At 41.7% G+C, this 19642-nt stretch overlaps 1 protein-coding gene across 5 annotated transcripts; it reads right to left on the bottom strand.

The window, feature by feature from the left end:
* Positions 1–1962: 1962 nt before the first annotated feature.
* On the bottom strand, positions 1963–19238 carry LPL (lipoprotein lipase). Of its 5 annotated transcripts, none has more exons than XM_054003559.1 (10): positions 19033–19238; positions 12084–12250; positions 11789–11968; positions 11084–11195; positions 9036–9269; positions 8552–8794; positions 7334–7454; positions 6417–6599; positions 5113–5223; positions 1963–4168 (listed from the first exon to the last, which is right to left on the bottom strand). In XM_054003559.1, exons 1-10 carry the CDS (start codon positions 19094–19096, stop codon positions 4123–4125), a joined length of 1461 nt encoding a protein of 486 aa, XP_053859534.1. In that variant the 5' UTR covers positions 19097–19238; the 3' UTR covers positions 1963–4122. The 5 variants fall into 5 exon arrangements, with proteins under 5 accessions (XP_053859534.1, XP_053859536.1, XP_053859535.1 ...); XM_054003561.1 differs by having other exon boundaries at positions 5119–5223; XM_054003560.1 differs by having other exon boundaries at positions 12084–12247.
* Between the last annotated feature and the right edge of the window lie 404 nt (positions 19239–19642).

Genomic DNA, 19642 nt, shown 5'->3' with positions numbered 1-19642 from the left:
CAGGCTCTGGAAGCAAATCTCAAAAGCCTGCCAGAGGCAAAAAAAAACAAGGGCTGACCAAAGCCTGAGGACATGGCAAGCAAAACTTCAGAAGTTTTTTTTTTTTTTAAGTTTCTTTTGAAAAAGTGTGAATATTCTTAGCATCTTGTTAACCTGTTCTAGCATAAGAATCTCTTCCTACTGCTCCGAATTTCTGTATTTGGAGTGTCCTTTCACTATTTAGAACATTCCAGGTTTACAGCTAATTGTGGGTAAAAAAAGCCTTTGGTAGATGGAACAATATGAGATATGACCTTACTTCCTGGCTCTTTTGAGGACAGTAACCCATGGTCAGGCAGGCTGTCTTACTTCTCACTGAATGGTTCTACATGGTGGGGTGATGCACAGCAGCAATGACTCTCCAGTGTCATTGGCAAAAAGTGGGACTGATGATATTGGGTCACTTCCCACAGGAAGGGCCTATAATGAAGAACATGGTGTTTATCTGACGTGAATGGTTGGGAGATTATGTCATTGAAAATGGACTGCACCGCCACACTAACACATGCAATATCCAAAGTGGTCCCCATTTAGCATCTGCATTTCTGATGTGGATACATTGTTCTATCTGAGTTAACTTGAGCTATTTCAGGGAAGCATTCTGAGTGTTGCTGAGCAAAGATAGCAACACGGATATACAAGCATTGTTAAGACAAGCTTTATATGGGATGTTCTGCCAAATGGTTCCCTTCCCTTCCTCTTCTCATTTCCTTGTTCTCCTTTAGCCACTGGAGAATGGTAATCCCTTTATTTGCTTATGTGTAAACTGGTGACTTTCTGGACTTGTCACAAAAGACATTTGACTAGATGACTTCTCTAGAAAGATGCAGCAGGAGGAGATGGAAATGTCTTTCCTGAGGATTTTAATACTGCTATGTTTGTACTGACAGTCAGAAGACAGAGAATTTTGCACTGACAGCTGTAAATAAAAAGGAAAATACTAAAGCTAGTTTAATTCTTCCCTCTTACATAAACATTTTTTTCAATATCTGTTTTTGACCTTTAGAAACAACACATGCACAATGTCTTGCTCATCCCAAGCAGCAAGCTTTGACATTTTGTTCTTAACATGAAAAACAGCAGGCACACAACTATATCTGAATGGAGAAAGCATGGAGACACCTATGGAGAGCAAAGTCATTTCTGGTTCAAAAGATTTCTCATCATTAACTATGAAAATGAAAATGAAGCTCTGCTCTAGTCAAAGAGCAGTCATCTTTCACCAAGGAAGACTGTTGGAAGCAGAGTTCCCTAGGTCAACTGAGAATTGCTCTAATTATGCCTAATATGATCCCCATGTGCACATCACTACAATTCTCCTTAATTCCAGCAAACCCTCTCCATTGCCTGGGTGGAGCCTTGCTGTATATGACAGAACCAACTGTTCTGGTGGCAACCACTCTTGAGCTCAGCTGCACTCATAACATATAGTTGAAAGTGATTTTTCACTGTTACTTCCTTAAGCAATAGTGGTGGCAAGAGCCTGGTGCTTTCCTCCTGCACCTCTGGAGTTGTCAGAACAACTCCATTTTGGTAAAACATGGAGCAGAAGCATAGTTCTGACACCTGCCAAAAAAAAAACAAAAAAAAAAAAAAAAAAAAAAAAAAAAAGAAAAGAAAAGGAAATGAGCACTTCAAAGTAAGGACAGTTCCTGGACTGTTCTCAAACGGGCCTGAAATTTGAAACCCACAAACTGTGAAAAGCTACTTCTTTTATGATGTGGGATGCTTTGTTCCACACAGTGATTCCTTGGTGTCTTAATACATGAGTTTTGCATTTCCCAAAGTGTAGAAATCACACATTCCTTTTTTTCCTAGTGTCTTATTCCATCTTTTCAGCCCAGAATTCAAGGATAAGCTCTGGCCTTCACATAAAAGGTATACAGCAGATGGTTTCATCAAGAGGAAAGTAGTGACTTCAGATTCAGTTTGAGAATTTTATTAAAACCATAGGTTTCTGTTCTATACAAAACTGAGGAGATTTCAAAAAGAAAATTGTATTAACGACATTGGAAACAGTGCAATGTAAGTGGCTTGTTGATAAAAATCTCTGAAAGCTATGTACAGTATTAATACTACACAACTGTATTAATGTAGAGACTGTCAGCAACTTTAGCAATATATACAAACTACCTTTACACTCATAAATATCTTATTTACAGCTAATAAATAACATTCAAAGCTAAATGTTGTTTCCTTATGAAAAGAACCCTCACTATTTTGTATCCAAATTCTAAATGTGTTTGAATTTGATCCTGTATTAAGAGCTGTGCAGATACATTGCTTCTGAAGAATTTAACTTTTAAGAGAAAATTGCAACAAAATGTGGAATCTACAGGGAATAAATCACTCTATTTATTTTTAGAGGTCTCAAATGCAGTGGCTCAGTACTCAACCCCACCCTCAGTGACTCATCACATCTCTGCTGTAGTTTAATCAAATGTGAAATCAGATGTGAGCAAATTCAGAGCTATTACTATTCCAACATATTGCATTGTTTCAGACTTCTATCCCCAAATATATTAGCAGCTACAGTTGGAAATAAAAACAAATTGTGCACATAAACACATACACTTTTTTTGTTTTCTTTTAAGATGGGATGATATTGGAGAAATCACCATCTCCATGCTGTCTTGCACATGCAGGAAAAGACTACAACATCCAGCATCAACAGCTAACATTACACTTCTCCAAATGTCTACCTTCAAGCCCTTGTACCTCCCCCACACTTTGTTTACTCTCTAGAAAGTTAAAAGAGGGCTATTGCACCTTATATGTTACTTAAAAATGGGGAAGCAGACTGCCTTCAATATACCTATATTTTTAAACTTGCAGCATGGCTAATTTGAGTGTTTGTCAGAGTACTTCTTGTACAGCACACAACCAGGCTGCTTTTAATTGGCTCAGCTCCTGCTTCCTGCTCAATTTCATCTCATGGCAGAAAACTAAGCAGCTCCTAGCACTGTAACACAGCCAAGAAACAAACTGAGATGGCAGTCACAGGTCCAGTGCAGGGAAGTATAAGCATCCTTGTCAGCTATCAAGAGGATTCACTGGCACTGAAAACTGCATACAGCAGCCACGCAGCTGCATGACTGACACTTGGTGTCAAAGAGCAGAGAAACTGTGACAGTTCTGGCATACATGACTCAAGCAAGTAGGGAGAGGGTGGAGGGTGGGGGGAGATATCTGTTTCCTGCATTTTCTGGTAGCTCAATTCCTCTGCAGTTCCATTTTCACAGAGTTGAACGCTAGACAATTGCATTTGCAATAACTGAAAGTATAGATAAAATATTAAATGTCTGCATAAGACACTGGCATTGCTGCCTTCTCCTAGAGCTGTTATTTATTCCAGGGTAAGCGGCATAGAAGTATATAGCTTAACAGATCATACCTATTGCTGAACAGCACTGGCATCTACCCCCAATTAAATACATTGATAACCACAAACTAAAATATTCATCCCCATGGTAAGTCAGTCCCTGACACCTCCTAGTATTACACACAGCAAAGGTGGTTTTTTTTCACATGGAAAACCTACTTGTTTGCTAAACACACAGTTGAAAAACAATGAACTCTCTCCACTGAACTGCCTGAAAATTCAATTAGCCAAGACACAAAAAGATTGTTTCAAATGACTGGTGAAAAGGGCACAAAAAAACCCACTAATCAAAAAAACCCCAAAACAAAACAAAAACAGCAACATAAAATAAAACCAAGTACAGGGCTTTGTTTCTTTTCAATAAATATTTAAAAATTGCTATATAGGATCTGATGTCAAGAAACCTTGTCACAAGGCACCATGATTAAACAAAATTGCCTATACCTTTCCATCACTCCAAACATTGGCAATTAGTTTTGCAGGTTTCTTTCATTTTTAACTATTTGGATAATGTATCTTTATGGTTAGTAACTTCATATGTTGAGACTTTTTTTCAAGAAGTCTCTAAAATAGCTAGAAATAGCAGGCAAAAATCCAGTATCAGATAAATATTTCTATATATTTGGTTCAGAACATCCAGTCCACTATGGGATGAAAAGACTCTTCTCCTCCCCAGTGTGAAAAATCTTTTTTCTTGTTACTTAAGCAGATTCATGAGCAGAATTTTCTTTTGAGGCTTCCTTGGTACTGTGGAGAAAAAAAAAAAAATAAAGGTGGTAAGGAAGATGTATGATACTTGTTCCCTCTTGTCTTATTTTTGAGAATTAAGATTTTAAAACTCCCTACTTAACAGGAAGACAAATTACATGCTTAGGCTTCTCCTGGCTTCTGCTTGATTTTATGTCAGATGCACACACAGAGGTCTCAAGGCCTGTCCAGTCATTGCTCCAGCATAACTGCCAGCACATGTGCATTTTTGTGCAGAGCTAGATCTCAGTCCAGAAGTGTCCCCATGAGACCATTCACACACAGTAATTGAACTAAAATAAATATAACCACTTCTCTATCTGAAACTTTAGTGGGTAAAGTCCAAAGACTGTTCCCACATCTAATCTGGGTCAGGAAAATTATCGATTAAAATATTAAAGTGCACAAAAGGGCTTTTTAAACAAAGGCAGAATCTCTGATCCGTAGAGATGAAACTCTCAGGAATTCACTCACCTGATGGCTGCCATCAGAAAGCTAACAAGAGCACCTTCATAAGCCTGCTCCATTCCTGTACCAGCCTCCAAACCTGCTGCTGGCCGGTATGGAGGGAGGGCTCTGAGCTGACCCAGGATGGAAGTTTGAATGTTCTGTAGCTAAGGGTAAGTGTTGAGACAGAGACATGCTTTCCTCTTTGTGCTAGTGCCTTGTCTGTAACCCTCCCTAAAAGTCCCTCATACTTGGCCACCAAGTGACTGTGAGACTAGCTCTTGCTTCTCAGACATGCCAACAACCACACAAGGATAGTGAGCACAGAAGCAAACCAAGAGCTTTTAAGCTGCCAAAGTGGCCATAAGCAAACCTCTGGTTAGTCTGAGCTGTGATGCTTTTGAAGCCTTGAGAAGACTAGTGCGCAAGTCAATTAAAGGGGAAATTTAATTACCACTCAAGTGGTAATAAAACAATCTAAAACCAAAAGTGATTACTTGTACCCTCCTCTCTTCCTGTTGACAGGCTGCTCCGAGCATTTCACAAATATTGCTGCCTCTTCTCCCTTACTGAGACGTGAGGTGCCATCTCGAGAACAGAACACCACTCTGTGGAATAAATATTGGAAAAATCACAAGACTGAGCCAAACACCCCTTCTTAATCTTAGAAAGAAGACTGGTGCTTGGAAGCAGTCTTTATACTTTGTCACATGGGGCACTGCTACTTTGCAAGCCTGTGAGAAAGTTATTTTTAAAAGAGAATTCTGTAACAAAAGAAATGCTGTGCGAGAACTGGCAATTGAATTATACATGGGCATCAAAGCATAGCCATAACTTTCACTGATCCTTTGCAAAAAACCTTCTTTTGGCTAAGACAGCAGAAGTTCCATCCCAAAGTCTCTTGGATCTTTATTTACACTAGTCTTTATGCGAGTTTTTTGTCAGGTGAATGAACTTGGAAGAAAGCCATAATCCCTCACATGTGTGCAAATGAAGTAGGTTGCAATTTCCAGAAAACATGAGCACTCGCTTTTCTATTTATCAGAACTTTCCCCTCCCCTATATTTGTTCAGCTCTGATAACTGTTCTTTGATCAAGTGACTGACCTGTTCATTCAAAGGAGGAACTTATTATTATTTACTATACTATACATAGGACACATATACTCTGTTCTGAGTCCATGTTCTGCAAACAAATCTCATGTTTAGTGAATATGAGTATTTCAAAAGATTCATGTCAAAGCACTTTGGTTCAGGCTTTGATGTTTCAACATTCACACATCAGCAATGTCCTGCAACAGTCACGTGTTTCAGTTTTCACCCACCATTCAGGTATTCAACCCCTAAGAGAATCTAACTTAACTAAGCAATAAATTCTTGTGCAAGCACACTTTTGGAAGGATCTCTAAAAATCTCCATCTAAGCATGCTCTTTGTGACAAAACCTATGCAAACACCAGCATGAAGAAGGAGGAAATTGCAAATTGCAAATACAATCACTGATGCTGGTTCATGGAGATACTCTCTTGCATATTATAACTAACCTTAAGTAGATACAATAGTGGGATAAAAATTAATTACGTGGGAGGAAGACTACAAACTGCAGATCCCAGTGGAAGTAAATGACTGAACCTGGCTGATACAAATGGTGGTTTGATATAATTAGAGCCCTGATTATCATTTATGTTTCACCTATTTGTAACTGTAAGCAGTTACATGTTTGTCCCTGTCTGTGAGATACCAAAAATCAGGAAGCACTGTCACTTAGTACTAATATAGCTTATAACAATCAAAACAAGTTACTTTTTCTGAGTTTCCCCTGACTTCATTCTGATTCTCTGGATGTCAAATGTAAAAGGAGTCCACCAGTCTGACCAGCTGAAGAAGGTGTCTTTTTCCCACTGCAGCTTCACCATAAGCAGGTCTCCAATATCCACTTCCGTGTAAATCAGGAAGGAGAAGGTCTTGTTTGAGGAGACTTCAGGCCTGTGGGGAGGAGAATAAGAAGGCAAACAAATTTAAAAAAAAAAAAAAAACCACCTGAAATTCTTGAACAGACAAAGAAAATTAAGGAGCAATAGAACCTGGAATTTTTGTACTCCGGAAAAGGAAGCAAAAACACCTCTACCTTTTGTAGAGGCAAAAGGAAACATCCTTCTGTAGCAAGGCTGGTAAAATCCTGGGACATCTGCCAGGAAAGGGTTGTCCTCCCCTGTGCTAGTGACTCTCAGAAAAGCCAGACAACCACCACCCATAACCAGTTTACATTCCTCAGAGCAGAAAACAGTCTTTGGTGTTTTCCAGCTCCATTCCCTGCCAGCCTGTGTCTAGGGATGTACACACAAACTTCTGCTTATTTGCAGAGCTGTCAAAGCAAATCCCTTCAGCTTCTGCACTGAGACCTTCAGATGCATAAGTCTACTTTTAGGAAGATTTAACATGGTATAAAGATACTGAGAAGAAAATAAGAAAGCACTGGAAACACTCTTATTAGGCTGAGTCATAGGTCAGACTTCACATTTCCATATTTCAGATGTCTTATCAAGAAGAGCTCCTATAGGATTTGGTTCATTAGCTTCAGAAGTGAATGCAACTCCTTGACCAAGGACAAGAGCAGATTCTGGGACCCTGTAAGATTAGCATAGCTGAAGCCAGAACAAGTTTTTCAATTCAGACTAACAAAGTTATAGTACTTTGCATTTGTTTCTGTAGCTACTCACAGTGTGAAACCAATGTTCTCACTCTCATCTAGAGTGCCATAGAGAGAGATCAGGAATGGCTGGTTTGTCTTGGTCATGTTAGTCTTTCCAAAGAAATGGATCTTGACCTGGTAATGAAAGACTGAAAGAATACAAAAGAAAATGCCATTATGAAAACTCAATTTCCAAAGAGATAGCTGGCGACAAAACCGCCCTGCCTCACCTCTGAAAATCCTAGGCTGGAATATGCCAGCTTCACTAAAATGAGTTTATTTCCCTGCAGGTGTCCAGGGAACTATTTTTGTGAGAATATAAATATTAGCAAGCAAGGCAATCACCACTAAAGAACACCTTTGCAGTTCTTGCAGCTAAACTTTGCACACAAGCTGCCACTATAATAACCCCAGAGTATGCAGTATCACCTTCAAACCTGCTATTGAACCTGTAAGACTTGCAATACTTGACTTGAAACAAGTAAGCTGTATCCTTCTCTTACAGGAGGCTTGGTAAAAGGAAAAAAAAAAAAATCCACTGACACTGCAGGTTAAGCACCAAATGCCAACAGAACACCAGTCTTGCAGGTGCTCTAACAGTGCAGGAATGTGCCTTTTGATTGCTGGTCCATCACACAATGCACACTATAAGCATACCATGGGGTATAGGCAAAGCTAAGGATGAAAATAAAGTAGTAAAATCCAACATTATTTTCCTAGCTGGGAGGTAAATATTTTCCAAAATATTGCCAGTTCTCTCTGGCATTGTCCTTCTCAGTCCTCCCACAGCAGCAACTAGAATCAAGAAGTGCTCTGATATTTTAATGAGGGCTGGTGCTCCTCTAGCAAGTGCACTACCAAAGGCACAAATCTGATGCTTGCATATCTTTAACTAAGATGCTCACCAGACTGAGTTCTGCTGATTATTTCCCCAGCAGAAAGAAGTAATCATTTGGATGAAAAACACTGAAAAAGTTCCAAGTGATCAGGCAGCAGAGGAAGTCTAACTTTTGCTACTTAGAAACTTGTTACAAAATACCTTTCTTTTTGCACTCTACCCCACACCTCGACTTAAGACAACTCTTCTCTCTGAGACTTGCATTTAATGGCAAACTACAGGCCAGCTTCACCCCTGCTCACCACAGGCACCAAAGCAGCAATATTGTCATCTGCAGCACATGCCCATCATGACACACAGTTGAACACAAGTACCAGCCTTGCTCATCAGTAAGCAAGGAGTACCTACCTTTATAGGGCATCTGAGCACGGGTTTTCAGATACATTTTGCTGTTTCTCTTTGTTCTCACTCTGTTGACCTTGTAACCCAAATTGTTGCAGCGGTTCTTGCGGCAGCTCAGGCAAAGGCCCTTCTCAAAGGCCTCCTTTGTGTTGCAGCGGTAGGCCATGCTTGGCTTTTCTTCATTGAGGAGAGAGTCAATGAAGAGGTGGATGGATCGCTCATGGGAGCATTTCACCAGCTGATCCACATCTTGAAAGAATGAAAATGTGCAATATGTATACACTTGTGCATATAATAATATTAATCCCTAAGCAATGCTGTCAACAGGCATGATCCACTATGGCGGAACTGGGCTTTACAAGGTGACTTTTAAAAGCGCTTGAAAGAACACATTCCTGTGCCTCTCAGAGATCTTTCCTTGCAAGACACCTTGCAGGGCTATTCAGGTTTCCCTCAGAATGTTTTACGGCTTGTTTCAGAGCAACCTCACCTCCAAGCCCTTTCTCAGCAATCAGACGCAGTGCTTCTCCCAAATTGCAACCTGGCTGGAAACCTCCACCATTGGGATAAATATCAATGTGTCCAACAGGCTTCTGGATCCCAATGCTGCGGTCTGGAGAGCCTCGGGTGTAGGTGTGTAGGACATCCACAAACTCAGCATCATCCGGGGAGAGGCGAGTGAGTTCATCAGCATACTCAAAGGTAGGACCAGCAGGATCCAGCCCTTTATGGGGCAAACCACAAAGAAAAACTGGTATTATTGTCTGCCAAAGATACTGACATTGATAACAAATGCCAAACTCAGCTGCCACATTGGACTAGAATATTGAGTTTTCCTGCAGACATTACAGATGGATCACTTAAATATCATGAATGTATACAGGAAAACCAAATGCACTACCTTGAAATGTTATCACTGTTTAAAAAAATAGAAGTGTATGCAAACACATGGATGGAAGCCCAGCTAACTTCCTCAGAGCTGTAGCATTTCAAGTGGATGGCAGAAACAAGCTCCTAAGTATTTTCTCAGTGTCTTTCTTCTCAAGAAATGTAGAACTTGTATCTGAAGTGTCCAAAGTATGGAAAAGTCTTGCTGACAACTCCTTGACAGGGGACCAAGTGGGAAACATAAATGAGGGCTTCACTGTCTACATACCTAAGAGGAAGGGGATTATTATGGTAAACTGTCAAGTTGCAGCAACACTAACATCAAAAAAACCCATAGCTATTCTGCCAGTGAACAAGTACTATCTCCTGTTCAGACAACTACCTGAGAGTTGGCTGAAGGGACATGTCTTTTCTGCAGCCCTTAGCTGGGGACAGGTACCTGTGCTGTTCACCCACTGTTAGCTCCACTCGGTCTGAGCTGCCTCCCCTTTAGCTGTGAGGACTTCAGGGGCCACATTATATTGCTCCCTGTGCTTTTCCCAGGGAATGGTTCATCCTCAGCACCAAGAGCAACCGTGGAGGCATAACAGAGGGCTACTGACTCGTCAGTAATTTGGCAGCCTCAGTGAAAGCAGCAAAGCTGCAACTTAGAGAAAGAAAGGGCAGAGGGACTAGCATTTTGGCCTCTTGACTTTAATCTTCCACCTCTCAGGACTTGATATTTCCAGATGTGACTACTGCCTAGCCCACCTCTCATGCCTGTGGATCTGGGATCACAGTCAGGCTCAGGTGAAAGAGTAAAGAGTGCCAGGTGTTAGGCTCCCTTCTGAATGGTGCTCCCAAGCTCTCTCAGCAACAAAGACACCACAGATGAGCAATTTCTTAGCCTCATTTGCTGATGCAGGCAATTCCTTTGTCAATGAGATCAGTGCTAGTAGCTCAGCTCTCGAGGTGCTGGCTTGTAAACCAGCCCCAGAGTGGCCATGCACTCTGCCTTGTCTAGGAGATTTCTCAGGCTCCAAAAATCAGACATCTAAGCAGACATAGCAACAGTGAAAATATATGTCCTCCCCAAATTATCATAGTATTATTTCCAGCCTAGAATATTTCTTGAGCCTGTTATGATAAACTTTGTAATAACCCACACTGGATCTCTTCTGTCTCCCTTTGAGCCCATATAAACTTCTTGCATCTACATCATCCCATGGCAAAGAGTTCTGCAGGTACTAAACTTGCTGCAGCAGAATTTACCTCCTGTTCTGTTTCAATGTCTCCTATCAGCTGCAAGGAATGACTGCCTGGATAAAGGCAACCCACTGAACTTATGCTGCAAGAGATACTGTGACCTTCACCAAGCCATGGTTTGGTCGGTCCCCACCACAACCCCCCAAACTACTCCTTTATCAGGGCCTACTCACTCATTTCTTGTAAAGAAGCAACGATTTTTAACTCACCACCCTTGCTGTTATTTTCTGAATCTTTTTCCAGTTCTACCCCAGAAATATCAGCCCTGCCATTTTATCAAATCATGAATACATAGCCAAAGTACTGCCAGCAAACAACAATTATTCTGGTGATTTTTCAGTGGAACATAGTATTTCAGTATGGAAGAGATGCAACTGTCCACTCTACAGTCACAGGTTTTCTTACCAGTAATTCTGTTCACCTTCTTTTTGGTCAGATTCCCAGCAATCCCAGCAACATGAGCACCTAGACTGTACCCCAGCAAGTGGAGATTGTTGATAGGATAATTGAATTGCTCCTACAGAAGAGAACAATTTGTTTAAAGTTCAAAACCAAACAAAAAATGTAAGAAAACACAAAAAATATTTTGTTAATACTGGGATTTTTGTTTGAGTCATGAATAACAGAAGAAACACTATATAGTTATCATAGTCTTGTGCCATTGTAAATTTCTTGATCTAATTTATGGCCAAAATCAAAACAGAGGAATGCAAAATAAAGGACAGAGCACAGGGCTATTTTAGAAAGGTTTTCAGCCACCCTCTCCCCACCAATTTCTGGATCTCTAAGGCAGAGCACATTTCTAATTGCCAAGGACTGGCTTCTGTATAATAGATAAGAACCTGTCTTTCATAGCTACCTCTCACAGAGCCCTCAGAAATACTCTAGACCCATGGGACCCCACAGTAAAGTCTCTGAAACGCAGTACAAAAGGCCTCCGAGTAGGAAATAGCCAGTAGACTAAAGCTGGAATTTTACCAGTCCAGCAAAACTACCATCTGCAAGAATTTTACTCCATCTACCCAACAGGAGATGATTAACATAACTGCATCATTGCTGTTTTGTCTTCTATGACGTTACATAGAATGTGAGACATGTCTCATGTCTTACCTCCATCCAGTCAATAAACGTAGCAACATCCTTTCCCACCAGCCTGGTGTATGCAGCTGACACCGGATAGTGCTGCTGAGCTCGAACTAGCCAGTCCACCACAATGACGTTTGAGTCTGGCTCCCTCTTGTACAGAGCATCCACCAGCTTCGGGACCCAACTTTCATACATCCCTGTCACCTGTTGGTTTTGGTGATTTTAATTAAAATAGGAGATATATTAATGTCTGTGAGACGCTTCTGCATAGTTTATCATAAGTGTGGCTAAAAGGGAGATTCCTCCCACTTTATCTTACCGTCCACCCGTGGATCACCACAAAGGTTTTACTGGTATGATTGAAGTTGCACTGTGCCAGGCTGTTCACCTGCCCAGGAACCAGGTAGCAGACATCCTCATCGGGCTCTGCAGGTGTCCGTAAGGAAAACTTGCTCTCGATTCCCTCAAAATAGTTTTTGCCTTCTGCTATAGGAGCACAAAAAACATAGTAGTGTTTTAGAAGTACTAGGACAAACTCAGAAGGCACAGGTGCAATATTGGAGAGATATCTGGAACAGTCAAGAAATGGGACGGGTGGTTTTCATTTCCTACGGCATTCAATGGACACACAACAGCCATGTAAAGAGGAAATCAAAGGGTGAAAATTGCTCCCCTTCCAAGGTCCTGCTAAAACAGTAAGAATCTGCTGACCTGTCAGAGAGGTGTGAATAAATTTTGAGAGTCAGTATTTTCCCCATTACATTTAGCAGGAAACCTCTTAAGTATCAGAAGAGTACAGAAGACTGCACACAACAGCCACAGACAGTCATCCAGGAAAGCAGAGAGTTACTACCATACTATTACATATTTTGGTGGTGTATCTTCCACATCACCTCGCCAATAATCAATGCCTAACAAGGCCTTTTATAAATCTGTGTAGTTGTAGTGCATTAAAAGCTGTGAAGCCACCACTGTTTTACAAAATACTAGTTTTAAGTTTTGACCAACAAACAGCAGGTGAGAAGATCAGACACCCATGAGAGAAACTGAACTAGCAAACCAGCAGTCTATTTTGCAGTACATTTTCAGGTCATCTGATAACCTACATAAAAATAAGTGGCAGAAAAAATATCTTTCTCTGCCTGAAGCAGAGGGGAGGAGGCTGGGGAAGGAGGTGCTGATCTTGGTGGTAACAAAGTATGTAATGGCCTGCAAAGATCACTCCCTCCAACTTCCAGCTTCAAAATTTAAGTGCTCCTGTTCCTGCCAAGATAAGAGAAGTGACTTTAGGCTTCATACTCACCATTTCTTTTGGGAAAAAACTTAACTGTCTCCTCTTTTTATGTCTGATTCAACTCCTAAATGCCTCTATGTATAGCACACCCTGTAATTAACTTTTCAAAACCCAGGTCCCTGTTTGGCAGCTCTCAACTTGAGTTATGTAAATACTGATTGCCTATTTTTCAATTGCAGCTGAACTTAAGCCAGCTCTGTCCTGCTCAGCATTGTCTTTCCTGGCATCAAGACCACCAACCTTTCACAAACTCCTAAACACACATTAATGAATGGCTCTGAGCCACCACAGGGAACACATAAGGACAAGATAAGGACCTTATGCTAGGCATGCAAAACAGATTTCCACTGCCTTTTCCCATTGCAGAAGACGTTTTCTATGATAATTGGTAGATTTGCATAAAATTGTGCTATGTTTCTCAGGTGATAAATAACTAACAATTCATTTTTTTCCAAAACAGTTTTTCTAGTCTTCTCATTCAAGCTACCATACACAACAGGGCACTGACTTATGCCTGACTTCACCTCAGGGAGCGCTAAAAAGTCTGGGAAGTTCTTGCTTTGCTTGGAGGGTCATGAAAAATCAGGGTCTAACCTCCCTCATCAGGTGTAAAACCAGCACAGAGCCTTGCAACAAATGCTTATGTAGCAGTTTCAGAGAAACTTGTCAGCCATAATCATGGCTTAAAATTGCCCAAGTTCAGCAGGATTTCTCACCTGTCAAAGCACAAGCAGGAAAGCAAGAACCATTCACTGAACAGAGGCAGTACTCAGCTTTATGTTTTGACCTTGACTGTGCTAGGCTGGCTAGCTAATCCAGGATAATTACACTGAGGGCCCCCTTCCTGCCTCCTTCCTCCTAAAGAAGGATGTTTTCCATAGATCTTATCCATCCTTCTACCAGCACAAGCATTCACATAATGGTAAATATACATTTTACCCACTAATGAAAGCTAAATTTACCAAACGAACCAAATGTTTGCACTTTTTTTCTGTTTCTGCATGTTCAAAATGTCTTTTTGTCACCAACTGACAGTATAAAACACCTTTTTTGGAAGAAATCTTTAGACCTATATTATTTACTTTTCAGCCAGAAAAAGAAAAGTCGCAAAGGCTGGTTGGTTAAATATAACTTTTCTCTCAGCTGTGAACCAGTAAACCTTGAAAGGAACAAGAACAGCTTTCAATTGTAAGGCATACAATGCTAGGACTTTCAATTATGTACATTCCCTCCTAGTACAGGAAGACGAAAAAGAATAGTCCACCTGCTTACTAGTTAATAGTGCTTCATTTCATACCTAGATATCATTTCCTTTCTGCATTAAACTTATCTGATAATCATCCAAAACCTAAATTACATTGATATCCTGTCTTGTAGTGTGTTTTCAATTACAAACACATGCTAGAATTTTGCATGTAAGTTCAGACCACAACTCTTTTGAAAACAAGCTCATAAGAAATTTTCAAATCAAAGTGTACTATACTTAAGGGTACACTTGGAAAAGTGCACCAAGCTTAGAAAGATTGAAGTACAGTGGCACCTGCCATTGAAGATGTGCTAAGTGCTTCACACATACTTGCATGTTTTAATCTAAAATCTTTGATGGGGATTTGAGAACAGAAAATCACAGAGATACAGTCACCACGAAGAAAGAAGCAGCTGCAAAGCAACAGCCCATGAGTTAGGGAAATGGCAGGCAGCCACTTTTTTCATTTAACTATGTTATATGAGGATTAGAAAGTCAGAAGAAATTACTGTTATCATCTTATGTCCACAAAAAGTGTCATGTTATCTTATGTCCACATATGGTCAGTTCCCAGCAGGCAAGATACCCTTTGGATAAGGGAAGTGTGTGTGTAGTGGAGTTTATTACAGACTTCTTCATGGTGTGCTCATCAAGAAGCTTTCCTCAGAATTTGCCTGAGTTTGACTTTGCAAGCTCTATACAGCTCAGAGCAGAAGATATCTTGTCTACACCTAATGTTGCGCTGCACACATGCTGCAGTACCACTTCACATCCCAGCTTCTGCAGAATACAGGTACACACAGCCTGTGCACAGTCACCACACAGCTCAACACATACATGTACCATGCTTTAAACCTGAAGCAGAGAAGTTCAGCATATCACTTCAGAAAACAAAGCATTTCCCACTTCTGCTTTCATACCTCATTGTATTTCTTGGTCTATTAAAAAAATTATTCAGAATCAAACTTTGTCATTCATAGAATTCTGCCACAGACCTTTTCCTCGCAGATCTAAAGGGAGAATTCTCCTTGAATCACGTCCTGAGCTACTGAACCATTAAGCCTCATTCTTACAGTCTTACACAAAGAAGTGCAAAGACAGCCAATGTACACACTCACCACAGTTTAGTTAATTAAACCACAGAAAACCCCAAAATAGGTAGTTTTCAGCACGTTTCTGAAAGGTGGACAAAAGTTTATCTGAATTAAGATCGCATTTCTCATAATGTAGATACAGAGTCTACATATCAAGAAATATACATACATCCATTTGAGAAACTGAAGTAGCTTTTTATGACAAGAATGCAAGTCCCATTTCTAAACAAGGCCTTTGAATAAAACAGACTGGAAGTAAACACATGCAGACAAAAAAGAAATCCATGCTTTTGCTAAAAAACTACACTTTCCCAGACATAGTTCAGCAAAGGTACAAAGGCATGTGTTGTGTATTGCCAAAGCTTCCAGGCACACAGTTACAAATACAAGCTCCTGTTGGAAAATAAAATTTTCTGTCTACTGCTATGTGCTCACAGTTATCATGACCTACAAAAGGATTATTTAGGGAACTGAAGCAGAATTAAGAATTTAATGCAAATTCCAGATGGAAGCTGGTTTTTCAGGCTGCATCGCCAAAACTTCACCATTTTGTCATGCTATACAAAGTTTTCTGATGCTTTTCTTACACCCCTATTTGTGCAATATGAGTTTCCATATTTAAAAAAAAATAAAAAGCTGTCCTGTGCAGCAAGGTCTTGAAAACCTCAGAGAACTCAAAGAAAGTGGCAGGGGGGTGGGGAAGCTTACAAACTGGGAAGTCAGCAGTTTTTGTTTTTCCTGTCCAAAGTTTGTGACACTTTGGACTTGCAACTTGTGAAATTCCATTCAGTTAGGGACTCCTATCAATTATCAAATTTGAAAGCATCCCACTGACTTCAGGCATTCTGACACACCAATCAAGAGAATTCAGTCTCAAGTTTCTTTCACAGGAAGCCCAAAACCAACTTGGCTTGACTGTGAAACTGTTTACCACTGGTCAGCTGGGTGGAGAATGTGAGTCTTGAGGAAGTAACAACATCTGGAATATTAATCAAAAGTTAAACTGCCCACATCACACGGGTTGCCAAAATATGATAACAATGCATTTGCCAGAATGAGTGCACCTAAGCTATGGTTTTAAAAATGGAATCTTTGATAAACAACAATTTCCTACCATTATGCACTCAGAAATGGAAATAGTATTAGCTAGTTGCAAAGATCCTTAGAAATTATACTGCTAGACTGTGTCTTCTATAGCCCACAGAGACATGCATGCACATACATGCACAACAGCAAACATATGCACGTAATATCAAATATTTACCAGTGTAGTTAACTGGGCTAAATCTTCCCTCAGCTGACAATCAGCATTAGGAACACCCATCAATCAGTCATACTGAATTCCTAAGAGTTCTGAAGCAAACTCACAGTCAGCTGTAGTAAAGGGCCTATACCACAGAAATGGTTATTATTCAATTATTTCAATCTACACTATAAACTGAAAGCAGACTACTGTGTGTTGCAATCCCAGGAAACCTACCTCGCAAGTCAGGTTATTGTTTAACCTTGCTGCAAAAATATTACAACTTCATGCTTATTATGTATTCCTCAATGGCAGAGCCCTGAGAGTACGTTCTGCTTCACTTCGCAGGTGGGGCCAATGGAAAGGGGAACACCTTTGGAAAGCTACTGGGCACAAGTTCAGAAGCTAAGTAAGAACCTCTCAGCTCAAGTTTTGCAGCTGGCAAACTGCTGTTCTCTCACTGTACACAGGGGTGCCCACCCCTCTCTGTGGTACTCCCTGACAAATCTTTACTCAGCTGCAGCTGGGACACTTGAAGTTCAATCCAGCAGATATCTAGACATCCATCAGTCACTCTGGAATATCTGGAATTAGCTGAAGACAAAATGCAACCACTGTCAGACTTTGCAGTAACACAGAGGTAAGGATGCATGAGAATGTCCTATCATGCAAGTAGTTCTGCACAGAGGAGATTCCAGCAAACTTTTAGGAGTGCTAGTGATCATGCTAATCTCCAGCACAACTTGAGGCCTGAGAGCCTCGCCTCTGTGCCTTCTCAGAAATGCATTGTTTCTCAAAAGGCCATGCCACAGCTGCCCTGGTATGTCTATCCCAAACACAAACCATAGAAAAAAGCCAGCAGCTCACATCACACAACACTGTAAATATGTTGACTCTGGATTTACACTGTTAAAAATAAGGACCTGTATGTATTTCTAGCAATGTTTTTATCTTTTCCTGGAACATCAATGTTTTCTTCACCTAGAAAGTATTTTTCTATGTTGTTTTTTAAATACTCTGGATTCCTGGAAGGCTGGATCATGTGTTTTCTGTGGTTTCAAAAAACTTTTTACTGCGGTGTGCATGGAAAAGTGTGGAACTAAAGGCTTGAATTGCTTTAGGATGAACACACAACCTGCTTTCATATAACCTATTCCTAAAAAGAAATAATGAAATTATTACTAAGTCTGTGGCAAATCAGTTCCTGCAGGGATGAAAGCTTTCTCTGGGAAGACAGTTATTTTAATGTATAGAACTTGGATACCGTGATGAAAACCGGTTTTGATTGTCTGTAATGGCACAAGATTAGATTCAAAGCTAGAATACATTCCTTTCGCTGTACCCTAGCACCCCATCATCTTGCTTTTGAATACTTCCCTTCAGCTTCCTTATACACAAAGAAGTAACAAAGGCACCCACAGGAGAAAAAATGGCAGTTTATATATTCCAGTTTAGGATCACAAAGCAGCTCTGAGTGCTAAAGCCACCCTTTCTTCTAAGGCCAGAAACTTTTAAAGACAGATACTATGTGTGGGAGATCAGTGTAAGAAAGTAAGCCTGTGACAGGGCACAGCTAACAATATTTTAAGTGCTTTTTTTAAGCTTGACGAGTAGTGGTCTCCTGAAGCTAGTCCATTTGTTCATAGCAGCTTCAATTACATTGTGATTAATTGAGAGAGGATTAGTGAAAATCTAGCACCATTTGCACATCTTCCACTTCCTCTAGCTTGGACAGGATGTCTATGCACAAGTGCAGGTACAACAGGCAGAGCACAAACCCAACCATAAGTGAACCCAGAGAGAGAAAAATCATTCTGTTCACTTTTCCCCTTGTGGATCCTGCTCATTACAGGCTTAACTACAGCTCGAACACATTATCACGACAAAAATGAAACTCAGCCTTGCTTTGTCTAGGAACAAGAACTGTACGAAGTTGGGATGCTGGGATAGATGAGTCCCACAGAGGAGGAAGCCGAGGGACCTTACCGTGGTGCTACTGCTGTGCAAATCCCTTGCTGGGGCAAGGGACTCTCGAAAGCCACCTTGTCTCTGGGAAAAAAACACATCCCAAACCTCAACACGTCGCGCTACCAGCCCGGCAAGTTGTGCCTGAATTTCGGCTGGGGAATCGGCTTCCAGGTCTCTTCTAACATGATGGGGGTTCCTCACAGTGTCGCTCTCCTGCGCCTTCCAAGCCCACTCCGCGACACCCGGGTCCCGCAGCATCCCAAGCTCCCCGGGATAGCTTCACAAAGGAAAGATTGCAAATTGCCCTTTCCCGCCACGCCAGGAGGACTTCCCCCAGGCCCCGTTTCCCAAAAGCAACAGGCAGGCCCGGCAGCTCCCGTGCGAGCTCCGGGCGCAGTCCCGGCCCCCCGTCCCGGGACTCACCGCCGAGAGCAGCCACCCAGCGCAGGCAGAGGCACACGGCGGCCAGGAACGCCTTCCTCCACATCTCGCCTCCTGTCGCGGGCACGAAAGTTTCGGCGCGAAAAGATAAAAAAAAAATTTAAAAGTAAGTTTTTTTCCTCTAAAAACTTACGGTGACTAAAACAGAAGCGCGGCGCCGAAGAGCAGCGATGGACAGGACAGCCCGGGGAGCGCCCAGCAGCACCGACGCCGCCTCCGCCCACCTTTATGTCCCGGACAGTATGCAAATATACAATAAATATGCAAATATACAAACCACCCTGCGAGCCCATTGGGTGAGCGCTCAGGGTGGGGGCGGGGCTGGCGCTGGCGCTGCCCGGGGCGGGCGGGGCTCGGGCTGGGGCTCGGCGCTCACGCGGGGCGCCCCACGGGGCGTGGGATGGAGCGGAGCGGAATGGCACGGAATGGAACGGCACGGCCCGGCTCGGCACGGCGTGTATAGAGCCCTTGGCTCCGACCCCTCCTTGGGCCTGGCTCCCACAGCCTCCCAGAGCCCTCTGGCCAGCCCTGCCCCGCAGCCAGGATGCGGCTCCGGCGTTTCACCCCCTAGGTCCTTCCTGCCTGTGGCGAC

This window comes from Vidua macroura, chromosome Z, assembly GCF_024509145.1.
Source record: "Vidua macroura isolate BioBank_ID:100142 chromosome Z, ASM2450914v1, whole genome shotgun sequence".
NCBI classification, from domain to species: domain Eukaryota; kingdom Metazoa; phylum Chordata; class Aves; order Passeriformes; family Viduidae; genus Vidua; species Vidua macroura.
The sequence above is the reverse complement of the archived record's forward strand: the minus strand, read 5'-3'. Positions and strand labels throughout refer to the sequence as shown.

Coding starts and splice junctions, on each gene's coding strand:
- LPL (XM_054003559.1), bottom strand. CDS start 19,096: ATGTGGAGGAAGGCGTTCCTGGCCGCCGTGTGCCTCTGCCTGCGCTGG. Junction 11,196..11,788: donor CGTTTATTGACTGGATGGAG/GTAAGACATGAG, acceptor TCTCTTCTGTAG/GAGCAATTCAATTATCCTAT. Junction 8,795..9,035: donor TGCTGAGAAAGGGCTTGGAG/GTGAGGTTGCTC, acceptor CATTCTTTCAAG/ATGTGGATCAGCTGGTGAAA.